Below are 18,647 nucleotides of genomic sequence, written 5' to 3'. Positions count from 1 at the left end.
TGGGGGTTTGGCTTTTCACACTTGACCACTCCTAACTGGGACACTGAACGCTTTCACACTTGCAAGGAACCAACCCCAGGGTTAGAACTGTTCTACCTTCTACTGGTGATGTAATGACACATCAAGTGATGGTGGATCTGCCATAAATCCTGATCAATGTATTATCTTTATTTGTATAAAATTAATCATGCCTAATTATAACATAATTAAGCTTTATGTACAGTGCAGTATGAGCCCTTCTGCTCCTGTTGTTGTGCCAACCTATATAAACCTTTATAAGGGACTGTGGGAAAGTGCGAGCAATAAATAGTAATAACAGACAATTTTTAAACGGTGGGAAAGTTGATAGCACTTTAGCACTCAATTTATACAGCGTGGTAAAGTTGGGAGCGCTATCGTGTACAATTTAAACTGGGGGAAAGTTGGTAGCACTATCGCTTACAATTTATATAGCATGGGAAAATTGGGAACGCTATCATGTACAATTTATAAATGCCGTGGGGAAAAAGCAATGGTGGGCCTGCCTTCCCAGAATTCCATGCAGCAAAGAAAGGGCTGTATGCCCGGTTGCATACATGGAGCATTCATAGAGAGGTTTCTCTGCTGCACAGCATTCTAGGAAGTCAGGTCCGCCATTGCTTTTTTTTCCCTACTGTCTTTATAAATTTTCTCATGCTGTTTAAAAATTGTTCACTATTGCTATTTATTGCTATTTATTTCCTCTCTCTCTCTGTTTCCCACTGCAACTTTCCCATGGCAAAGTTTATACCTTCATTTTAATCTTTTTCCTGCACTCAAGCAAAAACATGGGTCATTTCAATCCCACAATGCAATTACCCATTTCACACTTGCCTGATTGCAACACCGGCAGTTGCAGACACTGGGGATGACATCATGTGTTGAGTTGACTTTGCTTTCACACTTGGCACTTTAAAGGCTGATTGGCGTTTGATTCCTGGAATCACCTACAAATATGTAAGGGACTTTATAGATAGCATTGGAATTGTTCCTGGCCATACAGTCATAATGAGTAGAACAGTGGGCTAACCACACATCCTTGGGGTGATCCTGTGTTGATGATCAGTGAGGAGGAGACATTGTTTCCAATTTGTACTGACTGGTGTTCCAATGAGAAAGTCAAGGATCCAGTTACAGAGGGGGGTACAAAGGCCTAGAATTTGTAGTTTGTTGACCAGCGCTGAGGGAATAATGGTATTGAAGGCCGAGCTGTAGTCAATGAAGAGCAGCTGTATGTATAAATTGCTTTTTGGAGGTGATCCAGAGCTGAGTGGAGAACCAGCGATATTGCTGGAGGAGATAAAAGAAGCTCCTTTCCAAAAATTCCGTAAAGCAACTCTATGAAAAGAGTTTTCTAAATTGCCCACTTACTGTGGATTCAGCCAAGCCCAGATTACACATGTTCTGTCGTCTCCTCCTGCCTTCTAGATCAACAGCTTTCGCCATATGTGGCAGTCACTTAATCGGAGCATGCATTTTCCACTTCATCAACACGGTAAATTAAGTTGCTCAATTCCTGCTCAACAGTTGTCAGACGTTCACCGTGCTCTTAAGTTAGTTTTTGGACTTGGTCAAGTTTAGTGTTAATATGACCCAAGACTTCTTTAAGGTTGTTGTCTATGCTGATTCAGTATCTCAGTAATAGCTTCCATAGTCAGATTCGTAGGCACTTCTTTCTTCCCAAATTTGCTTCTTGTAACCATTTCAATGAGAGTATAAATAGAAGAAAAGGAGAATAATGGAGCATTTTAATTGTGGAATAAAGAACTGAATAGACAGAAGAACCATAAGCTGCTCTGTTACCCCAAGTCACAACCAACCGTAAGTCCGTGGAAACATCATGAGCCGAAGGGCCTGGACTGACCTGTAGTGTTCTAACATCTAACCTGCTATGACCCCTTTGAGTCTGGAACGTTTCAGTAAGGTCACTCCTCATCCTTCTGGACTTTAAACTTCAACCCTATTGGAATAAATGTCAACATGCCACTTGCTCTCCTGGATTTGCTGTTCTTACCTTTTGTGATTCATTCACAACAACATCATGGTGCCTTTGTACTTGTTTGTATTCCTTCTCCACGTAGACAAGCCTGTCTTGATTCCTCTTACTAAACTCAGTTTCCAATTTTAGTCTTCCTTTGCTAAGTTTTCACTCATTCAACCTTACCTTGCTGCAAAATACAAATAATTTAATCCCATCAATCCTTGGATCTTCATCCAACCTGAACCTTGCCCTCTGCCTCCTCTTCCAAGTCATTAGTCACAATAGAGTTCATCGTCTGCTGCACAGAAACAAGCCCGTTGGCCCAACTTATCTACACTGACCCATGAGCCCATTTCCCTCCACACCTTTCCTGTCCTTGTACGTGTTTAAATATCTTTCAAATATTTCCATCATCCCTGCTTTGATCAATTTCTCCAGCGCTCATTCATGTACCTACAAACCTTCACGTGAAGAAAGTGCCTTCTAAATCTTTCATCTCTCATCTTAAATATATGATCTGTGGATTTCTATTCACCTACTCTGGGGGGGAGAGGAAAATGGAATACTTTGACTATTTACCTATCTGTGCCCTGCATGATTTTGTAAACCTCTATAAGGTCCCCATCATATTATCTGAGGTTTCAAGGATAAAAGTCCAAGTGTATCCATCCTTTCCTTATATTGCAAGCACACCAATCTTGACAATGCTGTCATGTAATCTCTCTTTACCCTTTTCAGCAAAGCAATATTTTTTTATTTAATTGGATGACCAAAACAGCACATGGTAGTCCCAAGTGGAGACTCACCAACATCCTGTACAGTGGCAACATGTCCCATGAATGCCAAACACCTTCTTCACCATCCTGACTACCCGCCTTTCCACTTTCAAGGAACCAAGTACTTTTATATCCCAAGTCCTTTTGTTCTTCAACACTCCAAAGGGTCTGTGTTAGTCCTGCTCTGGTTTAACCTGCCAAAATGCCACACCTTTCATCTCTCCAAGATAAATTCTATCTTCCATTCTTTGCCATATTTTCCCATTTCATCTAGATTCTGTTGTAATCTCAGATATCCTTCTTCACTGTCCACTATACCACATATTTTGGTGTCATGTACAAATTTACAAGTCATGCTAACTTCATTGCCATTCAAGTCATTAATATAAATTGCAAACACTGGGCCCTGCATTGACCCTGGTCGTTATCCTCCAATTTGAACAACAATCCTCCACTACTGCCCTCTATCTCTGACCATCCGGCCAATTCTGTACTCAAATGGTAGTTCACCCTGGATTCAAAGCAATCTGACCTTCCACACCAATCTGCTCTGCAAAACCTTGTCAACGGCCTTTCTCAAGGGCATCCAAAAAATGTCTACTTCCCTGCCATCATCAATCTTCTTGGTCACTTCTTCAAAAAAGTTATTCAAGTTCGTGAGACATAACTTCCTATGCATGAAGCCATACTGACTATCCCTAATCATTGCCATTCTAAATTAAAGTTGATCCTGTCTCAGAATGCTTCCAGTACCCAGGACTAACATCATCATCACTAGCGTGTAGATCCTTGACTTATCCTTGTAGCCGTTTTTAAATAAAGGCACAGCATTAGCCACCCTCAGTTTCCTAGGCCCTTTACCTGTGTGCAGTAAAGATCCCAATATCTGTCAGGCGAGGGAAGCAATTGCAGGAGCCATAGATTGTGGCAAGGCAGTTCATGCTTTTTGATAGTCACTCATCTATTATCTTTGGAGTATTTCCTGTGTCGTCCACTATGAAGACTGATACAAATAGTGGATTAAATTATCTTTGATTTTCTTGTTTTGTTATTTCTGAACTCATTCTACAGGAACCCCATACATTTTCATTTTTATATATTCATCTTGCTGTTTGCTTTGATATTAATTGGCAACTGCTCTTGTTATCAATTTTCTACACTGTGGCTTTTTTTAGTCTCTTGCTACTGGTTCCCAAAAATTTCTGAGCCCTCAGGCAATCTTTTTCCACTTTATGTTTTCATACTTCCAGTTGAGTTTCTCTTTCTAATTGGGATACATTTTTATGGAGTGTTATGAAATAGCTGTTTAAATTTGCGGATTGCTCATCTCCTGATTTATTTATTCTTCAGCTCTGCTCTGTGTACTGTAAAGAATTCTAGCTTTGTTGCTTTTGCTGACAGGTGGCATTTTGCCTAAAGTTGCTTCTCACATTCTACTGTGTTGTGATTGCTACTTGCTGGGGGATCCTGAACAATCCTGATGTAATTTTCGGGAGCACCGGATGCTGGGAAAGGGCCCCTACAGATTCCTCTGGGGTCAAGAATGGAGGTGAGGAAGGAGGTGTGAGCAGAAATGGAGCATTTCTTGCGGTCACAGGGTTAGGTACCGAGGTCAATTAGTGGGAAGGGATGAGTCCTGGAGGCAGCAGTCTTTGCGGAAAGAAGGGAGGGAAGGGGAAGATGTGTCTACTGGTGGGATCATGTTGTAGGTGGTGGAAATTGCAAATATATTGGATGTGGAGGCCTCCTCTGCGTCGATGAAACTGGACGCTGACTGGGAGATTGTTTCATCGAGCACCTTTGCTCTGTCCACTGCAATAGCAAGGAACACTCCATTGTGTAATTAGATTTTTGATTCACCAAAGTCAGTGAGGATTGGTAAAAACATCTCCACAATCTCTATCAGTACTGGAGCACCACAGGGCTGTGTTCTTAGCCCCCTACTCTACTCGCTTTACACTAATGACTGTGAGGCTCGGCAACTACAAATTTTGCTGATGATACCACGGTAGTGGGTTGTATAAAAAGATAATGAGTCAGTGTACAGGATGGAGATGGAAAGCTTGACTGAAAGGTGCACCAATAACCTCACACTCAAGGTCACCAATATCAAGGAGTTGATTGTTGACTTCAGAAAGGGAAAACCAGAGGTGTACAATCCAGTGATCATTGGGGGATCGGAGGTGGAGAGGGTGAGCAAATTTAAGTTCTTGCGAGTCACCATTTCAGATGATCATTCCTGGACCCTACACACTAATGGCATAATGAAGAAAGCACGTCAGCGCCTCCACTTCCTCAGGAGTTTGTAGAGGTTTAGTATGACATTGGAAACCCTGACAAATTTCTGTAGCTGTGTGATGTAAAGTGTGCTGACTGGCATAAAGCCCTGACAAAATGTAGTGGACACAGCCCAGGGCATCGCAGGCAAAACCCTCCCCACCATTGAGAATATCTACAGGGAGCACTGCTGTTGGAGAGCAGCAGCAACACATGCTCTGTTCTCGCTGCTCTCAGTGGGGCCTGTAGCATTTATTTTAAAGGGGCCCTAAATTGTGCCGGCTGGAATTGTGACCGTGGGACCCACCCCCCACCCAAGAAAGATCACTGACCCCACATGTCCGTTTTGGTAAGTTTGAAATAATCTTAATTATTCTTAATAAAATGATGCTAGCTTTCTCAGATCACAATTTTCAGTGATTACCAGTGGTGTATCTAGGGAAATGAGCACTGAAATTGCACCCCCCCATCCCTGTTAAAATTTACTTACACTGACATTGCACCCCCTCCTCGCTTTGTCCTCCCCGTTAAATCTTAATTACACATTTTCTTAAAACAAAATTTAATGGCAGCGGCTGGCTCAATGCCATCTTTGTTACCCATAATCTCCCCCACACATCTGGAACAGTTCCAGAGCAGTTTGAGCTTCAAGGTAGATTATGGGTGACGAAGACGGTCATTGCTCCCGCATTGAGCCGTTGCTGTGAGCTGCTGGGCTGACCCTGAAGGCCCGATCAGTTGCTGGAACGATGGTCCAGTGAACTCCAGTAGCACTGAACCCCTGCTGCCGCATCGGGAGTTAGATTGGGGGAGGGGCGGGCAAACATCCGATGGGAGGTGGTGGGCGGGCAGATAGCTGCGGGGGAGTGGGGCAGGTGGATAGATGTAAGGGGGCGGGCGGTAGGCCGTCGGGGGTCAGCCGCATGGTGGGTGGACAGCCTGGGCTAGTAGCGAGGTGGTCAGGTGAGGTGAGGACACTGCCCCCCCCCCCTTTTTTTAAGGTTAGCAATTTTAGCCTATTATCACCTTTAATCAGACTATTGTGCAGTGGCTATGAGATACCACACACCCAAAGACAGGAAATAATCCCAATTAAAGGTGATAATTTGCTAAAATCGTTTACCTTACATTTAAGGCCACCGATCTTAGCCTATTGTCATATTTATCGGGGTTATTAACAGACATTAAGGAGTGTAGTTTCTCATAGCTGCTGCACAAAGATGAAAGAAAATGTTGATAATTCATAGTACATAAACATGGGGCCTTTGACAATTTGGGGCTTGTAGCAATTGCTACTTTCACCACTACGTTTATCTGGCCCTGGCAACTGAAATCAAGAAAGAGGTCCAGGTGCCACAAGACTTGAACCACCAGATTCCTTGTATTCCTTGTATTCTGCCTCCGCACTCTCCAACTAGACAGGATTAATATTGACTTTTCTGTTACTGAGTTTTCCTCTTTCCCTCTCTGTCTCCTCTCCTCCAATTCCCCACCCCCTTGCCATCTCTCTCCTTTCAGCTACTCTCCCCACCTTTCATTGGTCAGCCTGTTTTCTCCTTTACCCTCCAACTTGTATCTACCTGTTAGCCTGTGCTCCTATCCCCACCCCCTGCATTTTTATTCAATTGCCTGTGTGTTTCTGCTCATCGCCTGACGAAGGGCCCAGGTGTGAAACTTTAATTACCCTCTACTTCCTATGGATGCTGTGTGGCCTGTTGAATTTTTCCAGCACGTTTATGTATTGCACTTGACCACAGCATCTGCAGACTTTCCTGTTTACCACTTGGATAGCTTGCAAATTTCATGGGGAATTTGTTTAGATGGTGAATTGTGTGCATTGTTTTCTCATGGGTTGGCACGTTGCTGTATGTTTCGCTGAAGAATAGCTTGTCTTTTCTAGGTTATCATCAAACAAGAACAAGGAGAGGCAGCAGCGCAGCAGTCAGGGGTCTCAGCTGGACCTACACAACAAGCTGTGCAGCAGTTTGTGACTGTGAAAGGCAGCCAGGTGATTGCTGTGTCCCCACAGAAACACAGCAGCAGCATTGGAGTAGGAGCCAGCCATACTAAGGTACGTCTTTGGAGAAAGGGGAGCACCAGTGACCTGTCTGTGAAGTAACGATTTCTGTGCACGTTCATAAAGTCAGTTTATTATCGAGTGATCTGGATGAACATCAGACTCTTGGGAACTGACCCCTTGAAGTTGCCTCTTTTGTTGACATGTTGGAATATTATTTTGTTCCAAACAGTGGGCAGTTCTAAAAGAGAAACTAGGAAATAGTAACAACAACACTTTGTTATAAAGGCACGTTCTTAACACTTTCCTTTTATTCAGTTTCACCAAGTTCAGAAATGGTTCCATCACCAGCTTATATTGTATTGAAGTGGGGGTGGGGGTGCTAATCACTGGATTGCATCCAGGAATGGAAATTGTGTTTGATCTGAAGAAATGCATGTAGTTATTTGGCTCCAATGAAAAGTTGTTCAACAATCAAAACACTAGGGAGGGTGACATTACACCAATGGAGTAATGGCCAGAGAAGAATAGCCCTCCACAGAGAAAAGGAAAAAAAAGAAGAAAAAACAAAGCTGGACAGAAAAAAACATAGAAGGCCTGAAAGATAAAGAAACCAAGAAAACCCAAGAGAAACCAAAAAAGGAAAAGACCAGAGAGACAGATAAAGAAGAAGACAGGAAAACAGCAGAAAGAAAAGAGGTAGGTCTTACCTTAAAAAAGAACGTCTGATTCCCGAGGCCGTTGGATGCCCAGCTGGGCAACAGTCCTCCTTAGATCGAACTACAAAAATGGCTCACTGAGACACAAAAAGATGCACAACCGCGCATGCGCGATGCGCATAACATAAAAGACACTGATGGGAGGGTCAAAAATGAACTGTCAGAAAGAATTGGGCAGATGACATCATGGCAAGAAGAGGTGAACAGAAGACAAGAGAAGGAGTTAGAGAAGAAAAAGATAAAGATTTACACGGAAAAGAGGAAGGTAAAAAAGATAAACAGTTTGATATTTTGATGAACAAATTAAGATATTAAAAGACATTTTAACAACAGAATTTAACAAAATAAAAGTGGAAAAAGCAGAAGATAGAATGCAAAAACTAGAGCTGGCCATAGCAGATACAGGAAAAAGAACAGATGAAGTGGATGAAAGTCAGACAGCTGTGGAATTAGAAATGAATGAACTAAAAGAAAAGCTGAAAGATAGAGACAAAGAAATTAAAGACATACAAGATCTTTTAATTCAAAAAATTGATGTGTTGGAGAATTAAAGCAAACAAAACAATATAAAAATAGTAGGCGTACAAGGTGTAGAAGGATCAAACATAAAGGGATTCATAAAAAGATGGATCCCACAAGTCTTGGAAGCAGAAGAACTACAAGACAAAATAGAAATTGAAAGAGCACATAGAACATTGGCACCAAAACCTTATTCAAACCAAATACCACATTCCATAATAATAAAGTTACTAAGACACACAAGAGAAAAATTATTCGAGCAAAGGATAAAGTAAAAGAAAATAAACAACCACTGGAATATAAAGGACAAAAAATATTTTTCTATCCATACATCACCTTCGACCTCTTAAAGAAATGGAAAGAATTTAACTTGACAAAGCAGACATTGTGGAAGAAAGGCTATAATTTCAAAATACGACATCCAACAGTATGAAAGTATTCATTCCTGGGGAAAGAAATAGACTGTTCTGTCCCGAAAGATGCCCAGCATTTTGCAGAACAATTGCCGAACAGAAAACAAAATGAAAAGTATTAAAAAAAAAGAAATATCTAGAAATAGATTGTAAAGATAATAATGTAAATATAAAATTTAAGTTTGAAAAAGATAAGGAGGGAAAAAAAGATAAGAAAAAAAGGGGAAAAAAAACTTACATTTTTCCCTCCTAGGGAGGGAAAAATAACTGCTACTGCAAAATCTGTTAACACTTGCGGTTATTACCGCAACCCAAATAGATAAGGGAGTTGTGGTTATCTGGCAAAGAGTCAAAGACAACCCAATACAGGGGGGAACTATCAATATTTTGGGTAGGAATATTTTAAGTGTTAATTTTAATAGGGGTTTCTAGGATTTGTTTTTTTAACTGTGTCATCATGTATTGAGATGTGCAAAAAAACTTTTTTCTTAATTGGAAAAAAAAGATGGAAGAGTTCAGGAGACGAGAGAGAATTGAAAAAAGAGCTATAAGATGGGTACATTAAATTTCATGACTGTTAATATTAATGGAATACACAATCAAATTAAAAGGGAGAGTTTACTGACATTACTAAAAAAAGAGAAAATTGACATTGCTTTTGTGTAAGAAACACACTTATCCGAGGTAGAACACAGTAAATTGAAGAGAGACTGGGTAGGCCATGTAGTGGCATCATCATGCAATTCAAAATCCAGGGGAGTAGCTATATTAGTCAACAAAAATCTACCAATCAATATAAAAGAAATAATAACAGATCCAGCAGGCAGATATGTAATGACAAAGTGCTAGATTTATTCTGAATTTTGGAATTTACTAAACATCTATGCACCTAACAAAGAAGACCAACAATTTATGCAAAACATCTTCCTAAAGATAGCAGATACACAGGGACATATCTTGCTCCAAGGGGATTTCAACTTCAACCTGGACCCAATGATAGACAAAACTGGGAAGACAATTAACTATAAGAATAAAGTAATTAAATTTACATTAAAAGCAATGCAGGATTTGAAACTAATCGATATATGGAGGAAGCAACACCAAAAAGAGAGAATATTCACATTACTCAAATAGACATAAGAGCTACTCAAGAATAGACATGTTTTTGTTATCGGCACAGATCCAAGGGAGAGTTTAAAAAACGGAATATAAAGCAAGATTATTATCAGATCACTCTCCCCTGTTATTGACAATTGAATTAGAGGATACCCCACCAAAGACATATAGATGGAGACTATAAGACAAGATTTCAAAGAATATATTGAACAGCAAATTAAAATATACTTTGAGATGAATATGGACTCAGTAAAAGATAAATTCATTTTATGGGATGCAATGAAGGCCTTTATTAGAGGACAAATAATTAGCTATACAACTAACATTAAAAAGGAATATTATCAGGAAGTAGAAAAGTTGGAAAAAGAGATAACAATCATAGAAAAGGAATTAGCGGAAAGAGAAGATACAGAAAAAAAGAGAACTGACAGAAAAAATTAAATATGAAACATTGCAAACGTATAAAGTAGAGAAAAATATAATGAAAACAAATCAAAAATATTATGAACTGGGAGAGAAAACACACAAAATATTAGTCTGGCAACTTAAAATAGAACAGGCTAAAAGAACCAATCTAGTGACAAGAAAAGATGATGAGCAGATCACATATAATCCATTGGAGATTAATGAAAATTTTAAATATACCAAACTGAAAATATAGGAAAAAATGACAAAATTGACAAACTTTTATCTAATATTAAACTACCACATCTACAAATAGAAGAACAAAATTAATTGACAGAACCTTTTAAGACTGAAAAAATAGAAGATATATTAATGAAACTGCTAAACGATAAAACACTGGGTGAAGATGGATTCCATGTTGAGCTTTATAAAGTTTTTAGGGATCTTTTAATCCCTCCCTTCCTAGAAGTAATGAATCAAGTAGAAGAGACCTAAAACTTAACAAAATCATGTAAAACAGCAATAATCACAGTAATTCCGAAAGAGGGAAAAGACCCGCTGTTGCCAACATCATACAGACCAATATTATTAAATACAGATTATAAATTAATAACAAAATTATTAGCAAACAGACTGAATGACTGTGTACTGAAACTAGTAAGGCAAGTATTTGTTAAAAAAAAATGTTTGTAAACTTATTAATTTAATTCATGCAGCACAAATAAATAAAATGGCAACGGTAGCTACGTTAAATGCAGAGAAAGCCTTCAACAGGGTAGAGTGGATTTATTTGTTTAAAGTGTTACAGAAATTTAAAATACCGGAAAAATTTATTAACTGGATTAGAGCATTATGTAATGGACTATTAGCAAAGGTAGTAATAAATGGATATGTATCAGATCACTTTAAATTAAGCAGGTCAATAAGACAGGTATGCCCATTATACCCTTCACTGTTTGCTGTTGTTATTGAACCACTGACGGAGTTACAATAGATCACTTCTTTTTCAAAGAAAAAGGAATCAAGAAAATAGAAGATTGCTTTTTGGGAAATAATTTATTAACATTTGAGCAATTAAAAGATAAATATGGAATAACACAAGGTACAATGTTTACATATTACCAATTGAAAACTTATTTAAAAGATAAATTGAGATTACCAGAAAGTAGCAACTTTGGATATTTACTCACAGATACAATGATAATTAAAACTATGATAAAATGAATAAAAATAAAAGGGAAGGAATATAGAATCTGCCTATTTGCAGATGACATCATAGTATATTTAACAGAACCAGATAAGTCAATAAAATAATTACATATGAAACTGGACGAGTATGGAGAAATATCAAGGTACAAGATTAACGCCAATAAAAGCGAAGTGCTGCCAATGAACAAATGAACAAAATTGATTATTCAGAATTTTAAAAAGAAACCCTTTTTAAATGGAAATCACAGGCAATACGTTACCTTGGTATCAGAATAGTTAATGTCCTAAAACATTTATACAAATTAAACTATGAACCATTAATTTAAAAAAATACAGGAAGATTTAGAGAATTGGAAAGAACTACATTAACTTTAATAGGAAGAGTAAACTGTATTAAGGTGTTCCCACAAGAGCAATATCTATTCCAAACATTACCAATTCCCCTGACAGAAAATTTTTTTGCAAAACTGAAGAAAATAGTAAGGAAATTTTTATGGAAAGTTAAGAAATCAAGAATAGCGCAAGAAAAATTAACATGGAGGGTAACAGCTACCAAACTTCAAAAATTACTCCAGGGTAGCGCAGTTAAGGTACTTATCAGATTTTTATCAGAGGAGAAAAACCGGACTGGACTAAAATAGAATTGGACAAATTGGGAGAAAATATCCCAGAACACATACTTCACAAATGGGATGAAAAATTGGTGCAATACAACAAATCACCAGTACTACATCACATACTTAAATTATGGAAAAGAATACACCTGGAAGTAAAAAAGATAAATTATCAAATACCAAAAATGATATTAACACAAAACCCATTAATCCCCCTTACAATAGATCATTTCTTTTTCAAAGAAAAAGGAATCAAGAAAATAGAAGATTGCTTTTTGGGAAATAATTTATTAACATTTGAGCAATTAAAAGATAAATATGGAATAACACAAGGTACAATGTTTACATATTACCAATTGAAAATTTATTTAAAAGATAAATTGTGAAATAGCTTGAGATTACCAGAAAGTAGCAACTTTGGATATTTACTCACAGACACAATAATAATTAAAAAAATTATTACCAACATGTATATCAAATTGCAATATAAAGAAGAGGATGAAACAAAGTATAAATCGAAACAAAGTTGGGAAAAAGATTTAAACACAGAGATAAAGAACGAAACATGGGAAAAATTATGTATAGGAACAATGAAGAACACGATAAATACTAGATTATGTATGATACAATATAACTGGCTACATAAATTATGTATTACTCCTCAGAAATTAAAAAAGTGGTACCAACAGCATCGGATAGATGCTTTCATTGTAAACAAGAGACTGGATCAACATTACATGCAATTTGGACATGTTCAAAAGTAAAAACTTTCTGGGAATATAAACCTAATATTAAACAAAATCACAAAAAAAATATACAAAAAGATCCAAAAAAAATTCTGTTAAATAATATAAGATAAAAAGTTAGGACTAAAATTTATTATGATAGGGCTAGCAGTAGCAAAAAAATGTATTATGACAACCTGGAAAATGGAAACAAGCCTTAAAGTACAACAGTGATAAACAGAAATAAACAAGTGTATTCCATTATAAAAAAATACTTACAATCTGAAAGACAAGTGAACAAATTTGGCAACCATACATAAAGTATGTCAGAGAATGCCGATCACAAACCTTCACCTCTTAAAACAACATAATTATGAGCACATTAAGATTTAAATATGTGAAAGTGGACGATACAACTTTTTCCTTTTTTGCTTTTTTTATTTCTTTGTTTTATGTGTTTTATTATTTATTGATTTTTGAAGGGGGATGGGGAAGGGGAGAGGGATGAAAGGGGAAAAAAGAAAAAAATGTCACTATGTATATTGATGATCATCATTTATGGATGTTGTTATTGATATGACTCATAGTGCAAGAAATTTAAAAAAAATTTAAAAGATATGAGGCTGTCTTCATGCTGTCTGCAGATTGTTCTCTAGTTCCATAACTTCTTTACTATGACACTTTACCATGATCGACTGAACTTTTGAGGTTCAAGTTGATGATTGGAGAAGCATCTATTATGTAGACTGCTGAATTTCCAAGATCTCTGCTTTTCTACATAGTGCTGTGCTCCCTTAGTTTGTACAATGACAGATGATCTGCTCAGAAACTTTTCTTTGAGCTATTGTCATTCTCACTGATTATGGTGATTATAAACTAGCTTATGAACACCATATTTTCAGAATTGTACTGCCTACCTTTGCAGTCTTTCAGAAAACCACCCACTTGCTCATTTCTGAACTCTGTGTGGTTACAGTATATGATATTTCAGTATATGGTCCATGAAATTCTCTGCCTCCACCACAGACATGTGATTTCAGCCTCTCTGGTGCCAACATAAGTACTTGCAGCACATATAGGTTTTCAAGACAGAAAAGGGTAACAGGAATTTGAGACTCTGCTTCTTAACTATGCCAGCATTTAGTTAAAATGCATCCACTTCTAAATATAGTCATTGCTTCTTAGTTATGTGTGATAAATTTGAATACAATTCAGATACTCTTGAATCAAAACACTAATAAATTATCCTGGTTATGGATTAGGGTTAGGCATGGACTTGTGGGCTGAAATGGCCTGTTACTGTGCTGTATGTCCAAATTTTAAATTAAGTACCGTAAATATTCGTGTATAATGTTTAAAATTTTGTACTGAAATTCGAGCTCAAAGTAGTGGGGGGGGGGGGGTCGCATAACACATGAGGTTATTATTTTAACAATTTATTTTCTGCCATGGTTAACGATAAGTAAGACTATCAGCAGCCGCCTACATTGATGCCACGTGACTAAGTTGGGATGGGGGGTAGGCAGAGAGATGGCAGCGCGAATTGGGTGGGCGAGGGAGGAGAGAGACACCAGTGTGAATCGGGCGGGCGAGGGGGGAAGAGAGACGCCAGTACGACTTGGGCGGGCGATGGGGGAGAGATGGCAGCACAACTCGGGCGGGCGAGGGGGGTCGTATAATACACGGGGGTAACATTTTTCTCCCTTTCCCCTCAAAAATGGGGGTTTGCATTATACACGAAATGTATTATACACAAATATTTACGGTAATTAAACCCACCTACCTGCAACTTGTTTTGAAAAGACTACTGCTAGCTTTTGGTACAATCTTGATCTTTTGTTGTAATACTTACCATTGACTTTCTCTTTCTAATATGGATACTTTTCTGCAGAGCATGCTGAAATCAGATGCTTAAATTTGGGCATTGTTCATGTTCTGATTTTTTGTACTGCAGCCAAATTTCTCTGTCCACACAATTGCATCGTATTTCTGTAATTGCTCTTGTTGAAGTTGAGGTCACTGGTATTTAGAACCATGTTATCACTTCTCAACAGAGGATCCTTAACTGAGTTTTCGTATTAATCTCAACCTTTTATAAAACCATATTAACTAGGTTTAGCTATATTCAACTCTCCTAAATGATAAGTTGATTCGTCTGATTATTAGCTGCAGCATCTTGCCAATAAAAGCTATTCAACTAAATGGCCTGCTTCTCTCTTTTACCTTTTGGTGAATGAACATTAGCTGTTTTCAGTTCTTCTAGTACAGTACCAGAGCTTAGACAGTTCTGAGCAAAGGAGAAATTAAGCACATTAACAAAAGATAAAGAACTGGAATTGTCCTCGTTGCCTGTTATGCCTCATCTTGATTTTCTTTCCCGTGTAGTTATTTCCTTCGCTGATCTCTCTTTAATTTCTCAATTTGTTGGACGTGTAGAAAATCAATGAAAAAAGAATCCTGCTGCAATTCTACATAACTCCTGTTCAAACCTCAGAACAAAACAACAATCAATGCAACATTGTTCACTTCCTACCAATAATTATGTCATTTTGTCATTAATTAGATATTTTCTTGTGCCTTTAGGAACTCAGTTCAGAATCAGAGAAATTTGCAGGCTGAGTTTATCCAGTCTTGCTTTTGAAGAGTCAATATCCTTGAGATAGTAAAACATATGCTATTGTGACTCATAATATATATGACTTCATTTAAAATTTTGTTTTTACCCTTACACAATTTAGAATCCTCATCCTTATTTAGAGTAAGTAATCAGTCCATTATAAATACTTATTGTGTTGTGTCAGAAGGGAAAAGTTGGGTGGGTTCAAAGAATAGCAAGTCTGGACGCAGTCTGAATGTTGAAATCATCTTTATTGAAACGCACGTAAGGGGATTACAATAGGGATAACACACAAGTATTCTCAATCACACAACACAAAGAACAAAAAGTCATGTCGTAATTAACACTACCAATACCAGTAACTGCTTACACTCTTTCAACCCAGTCACATTAGACTTAATAGTATTGATACTAGCGACTGTTTATAGACTTATCACAGCCAAGGACTACAATATGCTACCTGCTGTTCCTTATCTAATGTGGGCACGGCTCAGGTGCGATCTACAACTACAACAGTATACAACAGTCCTGATCCCTCTGCAGTGCAAACTTTACCAGTGACTCTTCAGCTTTGTTCGTAGCAAGGTTCGTCTCATTTATAATGCAGTAAGCTGGAGGGTCCGGCCCAGGAAATCATTAGGTGATTGAGGGGGCCACTGGTCAGGTGTGCACTAATGGGTGGGCAGAGTCCAACTTTGATTGACAGGTGATGCAACCTCCAACTAGGCTCCAGACAGAGAGGTCACGGTTGGCATAGCAGTTAGTGCAAACCTATTACAGTGCCAACGATCGGGACCGAGGTTTGAATCCATGCTGTCTGTATGAAGTTTTACGTTCTCCCTGAGTCTGTGTGGCTTTTCCCCAGGGACTCCGGCTTCCTCCCACTGTTCAAAACACACTGGAGGTTGTAGGTCAATTGGGTGTAAATTGGGTGCCACGGGCTCATGGGCTGAAAGGGCCTGTTACCATGCTGTACGTCTAAATTTTTTAACATTGAAAAATGTAAAATTTCAAAATAATTTTTTTAAATTAATAGTACAGAACATGTAATATTACAAAATTCCCCTTTACTTAATGTAAGGCAGAGAGATCATTGCCATTAGGATGCTTGCACTTGTGTGCATTTCAGCCCCACCTCCAAATATTTCCAGACACTTCCTTCACTGAGTTGTTCTCGTTTCTGTTTTCTCAGTTTTAATATGGTACCTTGACAAACAAGAATGTGAAACAATAGTGTGAAGCAGGCACTTGATGCAATCAGCGAAGATAATATTTGTGATCCTGGTTCACATCATATGCTGTCCCAACGGGGTGGTGCTTATAGTAAGAGAGAAAGAGAAGGAAAAGAGTCTGCCTTCCCAAAAGTGGATCTTTGACTGTTCTATTTGGTAGCAAGCTTGGGGCAGGGTCGTTTCTCCAGAATTTTTTTGTTGTATTTATTAGTCAGTGCCATTGTGCTGGGTGTTTTTGTTTTGTGGCTGTAAATAGTGTGGATAATTAAGAGTGCTTGTTGCTTCCCCCACAGGTGGTTGGGATTCCAGTGGGTTCAACTTTGCAACCACTGGTGAAGCAGACAATGGCACTGAGCGGTGGGCAGATCATTGTTGCTAAACCAGGCACTACCGTTGCTCGAGCTGTTGGACAGAAGCAAATTGTGGCTCAGGGTGTGGCGAAGGCAGTGGTGAGCGGAGCAGGTGGAAGCATTGTTACTCAGGCTACGCAGGCCATCAGCAAAGCTCAGAGCTCCTCTGTTATTCAGAAACCAGGCTCACAAAGCTCAGGTAAGGAGAGAAGCTCATCTTTATTGCTCAAATAGGAGTGTCAATGATTGGCTTTACATCAGCTATTCTTTCTGATTGGGTAACTGTGACTTCCACAGTCTTAGCTGTTCTGATAGATCAGTGTTGAAGGAGTAGGTCTGGGCATCAGGATTGTTTGCTCTGACTGTTGTTTGTATGCACATTTTATGAACCAAAGTAGAATGGTGACAATGTGCAAATGAATTCTTTGCAACGTCTACAACATCCTGGATGCTTGCACTTGTGTGCATTTCAGCCCCACCTCCAAATATTTCGAGACACTTCCTTCACTGAGTTGTTCTCATCTCTGTTTTCTCAGTTTTAATATGGCACCTTGACAAACAAGAATGTGAAACAGTAATGTGAAGCAGGCACTTGATGCAATTAGCGAAGGTAATATTTGTGATCCTGGTTCACACCATATGCTGTCCCAACTGGGTGGTGCTGCTCCAACTTGGTTTAGGCAATGCTTGAAATATCCCAGTTAAATAAGAAAGTCTGCAGAAAGAAGCAGGCAGGAATAAAATAATGGGGGAAAAGAGCAGGGGGAGGAGCACATGCTCTCGGGTTGTAGTTGGGAGGGTACAAAATTTAAAAGCTGAGGTGATAATGGAGGGGATAGCTCTGAATAGAGAAGAGAGGTGGTTGGGAGCTGGAGGAAGAGACAGGGAAAAGGAAAAAGAGACTGAAGGGAGGGGCTAAATGGAAATTGGAGGAGTCGATGTTAATGCCATCTGGTTGGAGAGTACCTGGATGGGATATTAGATTTTGTTTCTCCAGTTTACGGGAGCCTTGGTTTGGCATTACATGAGGCCATGATAGACATCTCAGTGTGGGAATGGTGTATGGAATTAAAATTGTTGCCACTGGTAATCCTTGCTGTTGCAGTGGGCAAAGCGAAGATGCTTAACAAAATGATCTTCCAGTCTGCATCCAGTCTCTCTGATGGAGAGGTGACCACAGAGGGAGCAGTTGACAACCCCTGAAGATTCACAACTGCAGTGCTGCTTCACTTGGAAAGACTGAATGGTGGTGAGGGAGGAGGTTTGGGCACAAGTGGAGGATTTCTTGCGGTCACAGTGGTAGGTACAGAGGGGTTGATTAGTGGAAAAGGATGAGTGGACAAGGGATTCACGGAGGGAGCAGACCCTGCGGTGAAGTGATAGGTGAGGACAAAGGGAATCCTGTTTTTGTTGCACCTCGGGATAGAGGGGGCAGAGCAGATGTGTGAAAAATAGAGAGGATGTGGGTATAGGCTGAGTTGATGGCAGTAGAAGGAGAACATCTCAAATGTTTTGCAATGGAAGACCTCACCTTGGGAGCAGATGCGACGGAGGCGAGGGAGGAATTGAGAGAAAGGAACAGAATCCTTACAGGAGTCAGGGTGAGAAGAGGTGTAGTTGAGGTTGGTAGGTTTGTAGAAAATATCTAGAAAGTCTCTC

At 39.0% G+C, this 18,647-nt stretch overlaps 1 protein-coding gene across 6 annotated transcripts in view; it reads left to right on the top strand.

Annotated features, from left to right (window-relative positions):
* Positions 1-18,647, top strand: part of yeats2 (YEATS domain containing 2) — a 223,639-nt gene that overhangs the window by 109,966 nt on the left and 95,026 nt on the right. For all 6 annotated transcript variants that reach the window (XM_069899313.1, XM_069899312.1, XM_069899314.1 and 3 more), the window contains exons 15-16: positions 6,953-7,123; positions 16,932-17,187. In XM_069899313.1, the coding sequence (XP_069755414.1) occupies positions 6,953-7,123; positions 16,932-17,187 (427 nt within the window). The remainder of the gene's footprint in view (positions 1-6,952; positions 7,124-16,931; positions 17,188-18,647) is intronic.

The sequence above is a fragment of the Narcine bancroftii genome, chromosome 9 (assembly GCF_036971445.1).
Source record: "Narcine bancroftii isolate sNarBan1 chromosome 9, sNarBan1.hap1, whole genome shotgun sequence".
NCBI classification, from domain to species: domain Eukaryota; kingdom Metazoa; phylum Chordata; class Chondrichthyes; order Torpediniformes; family Narcinidae; genus Narcine; species Narcine bancroftii.
The sequence above is the reverse complement of the archived record's forward strand: the minus strand, read 5'-3'. Positions and strand labels throughout refer to the sequence as shown.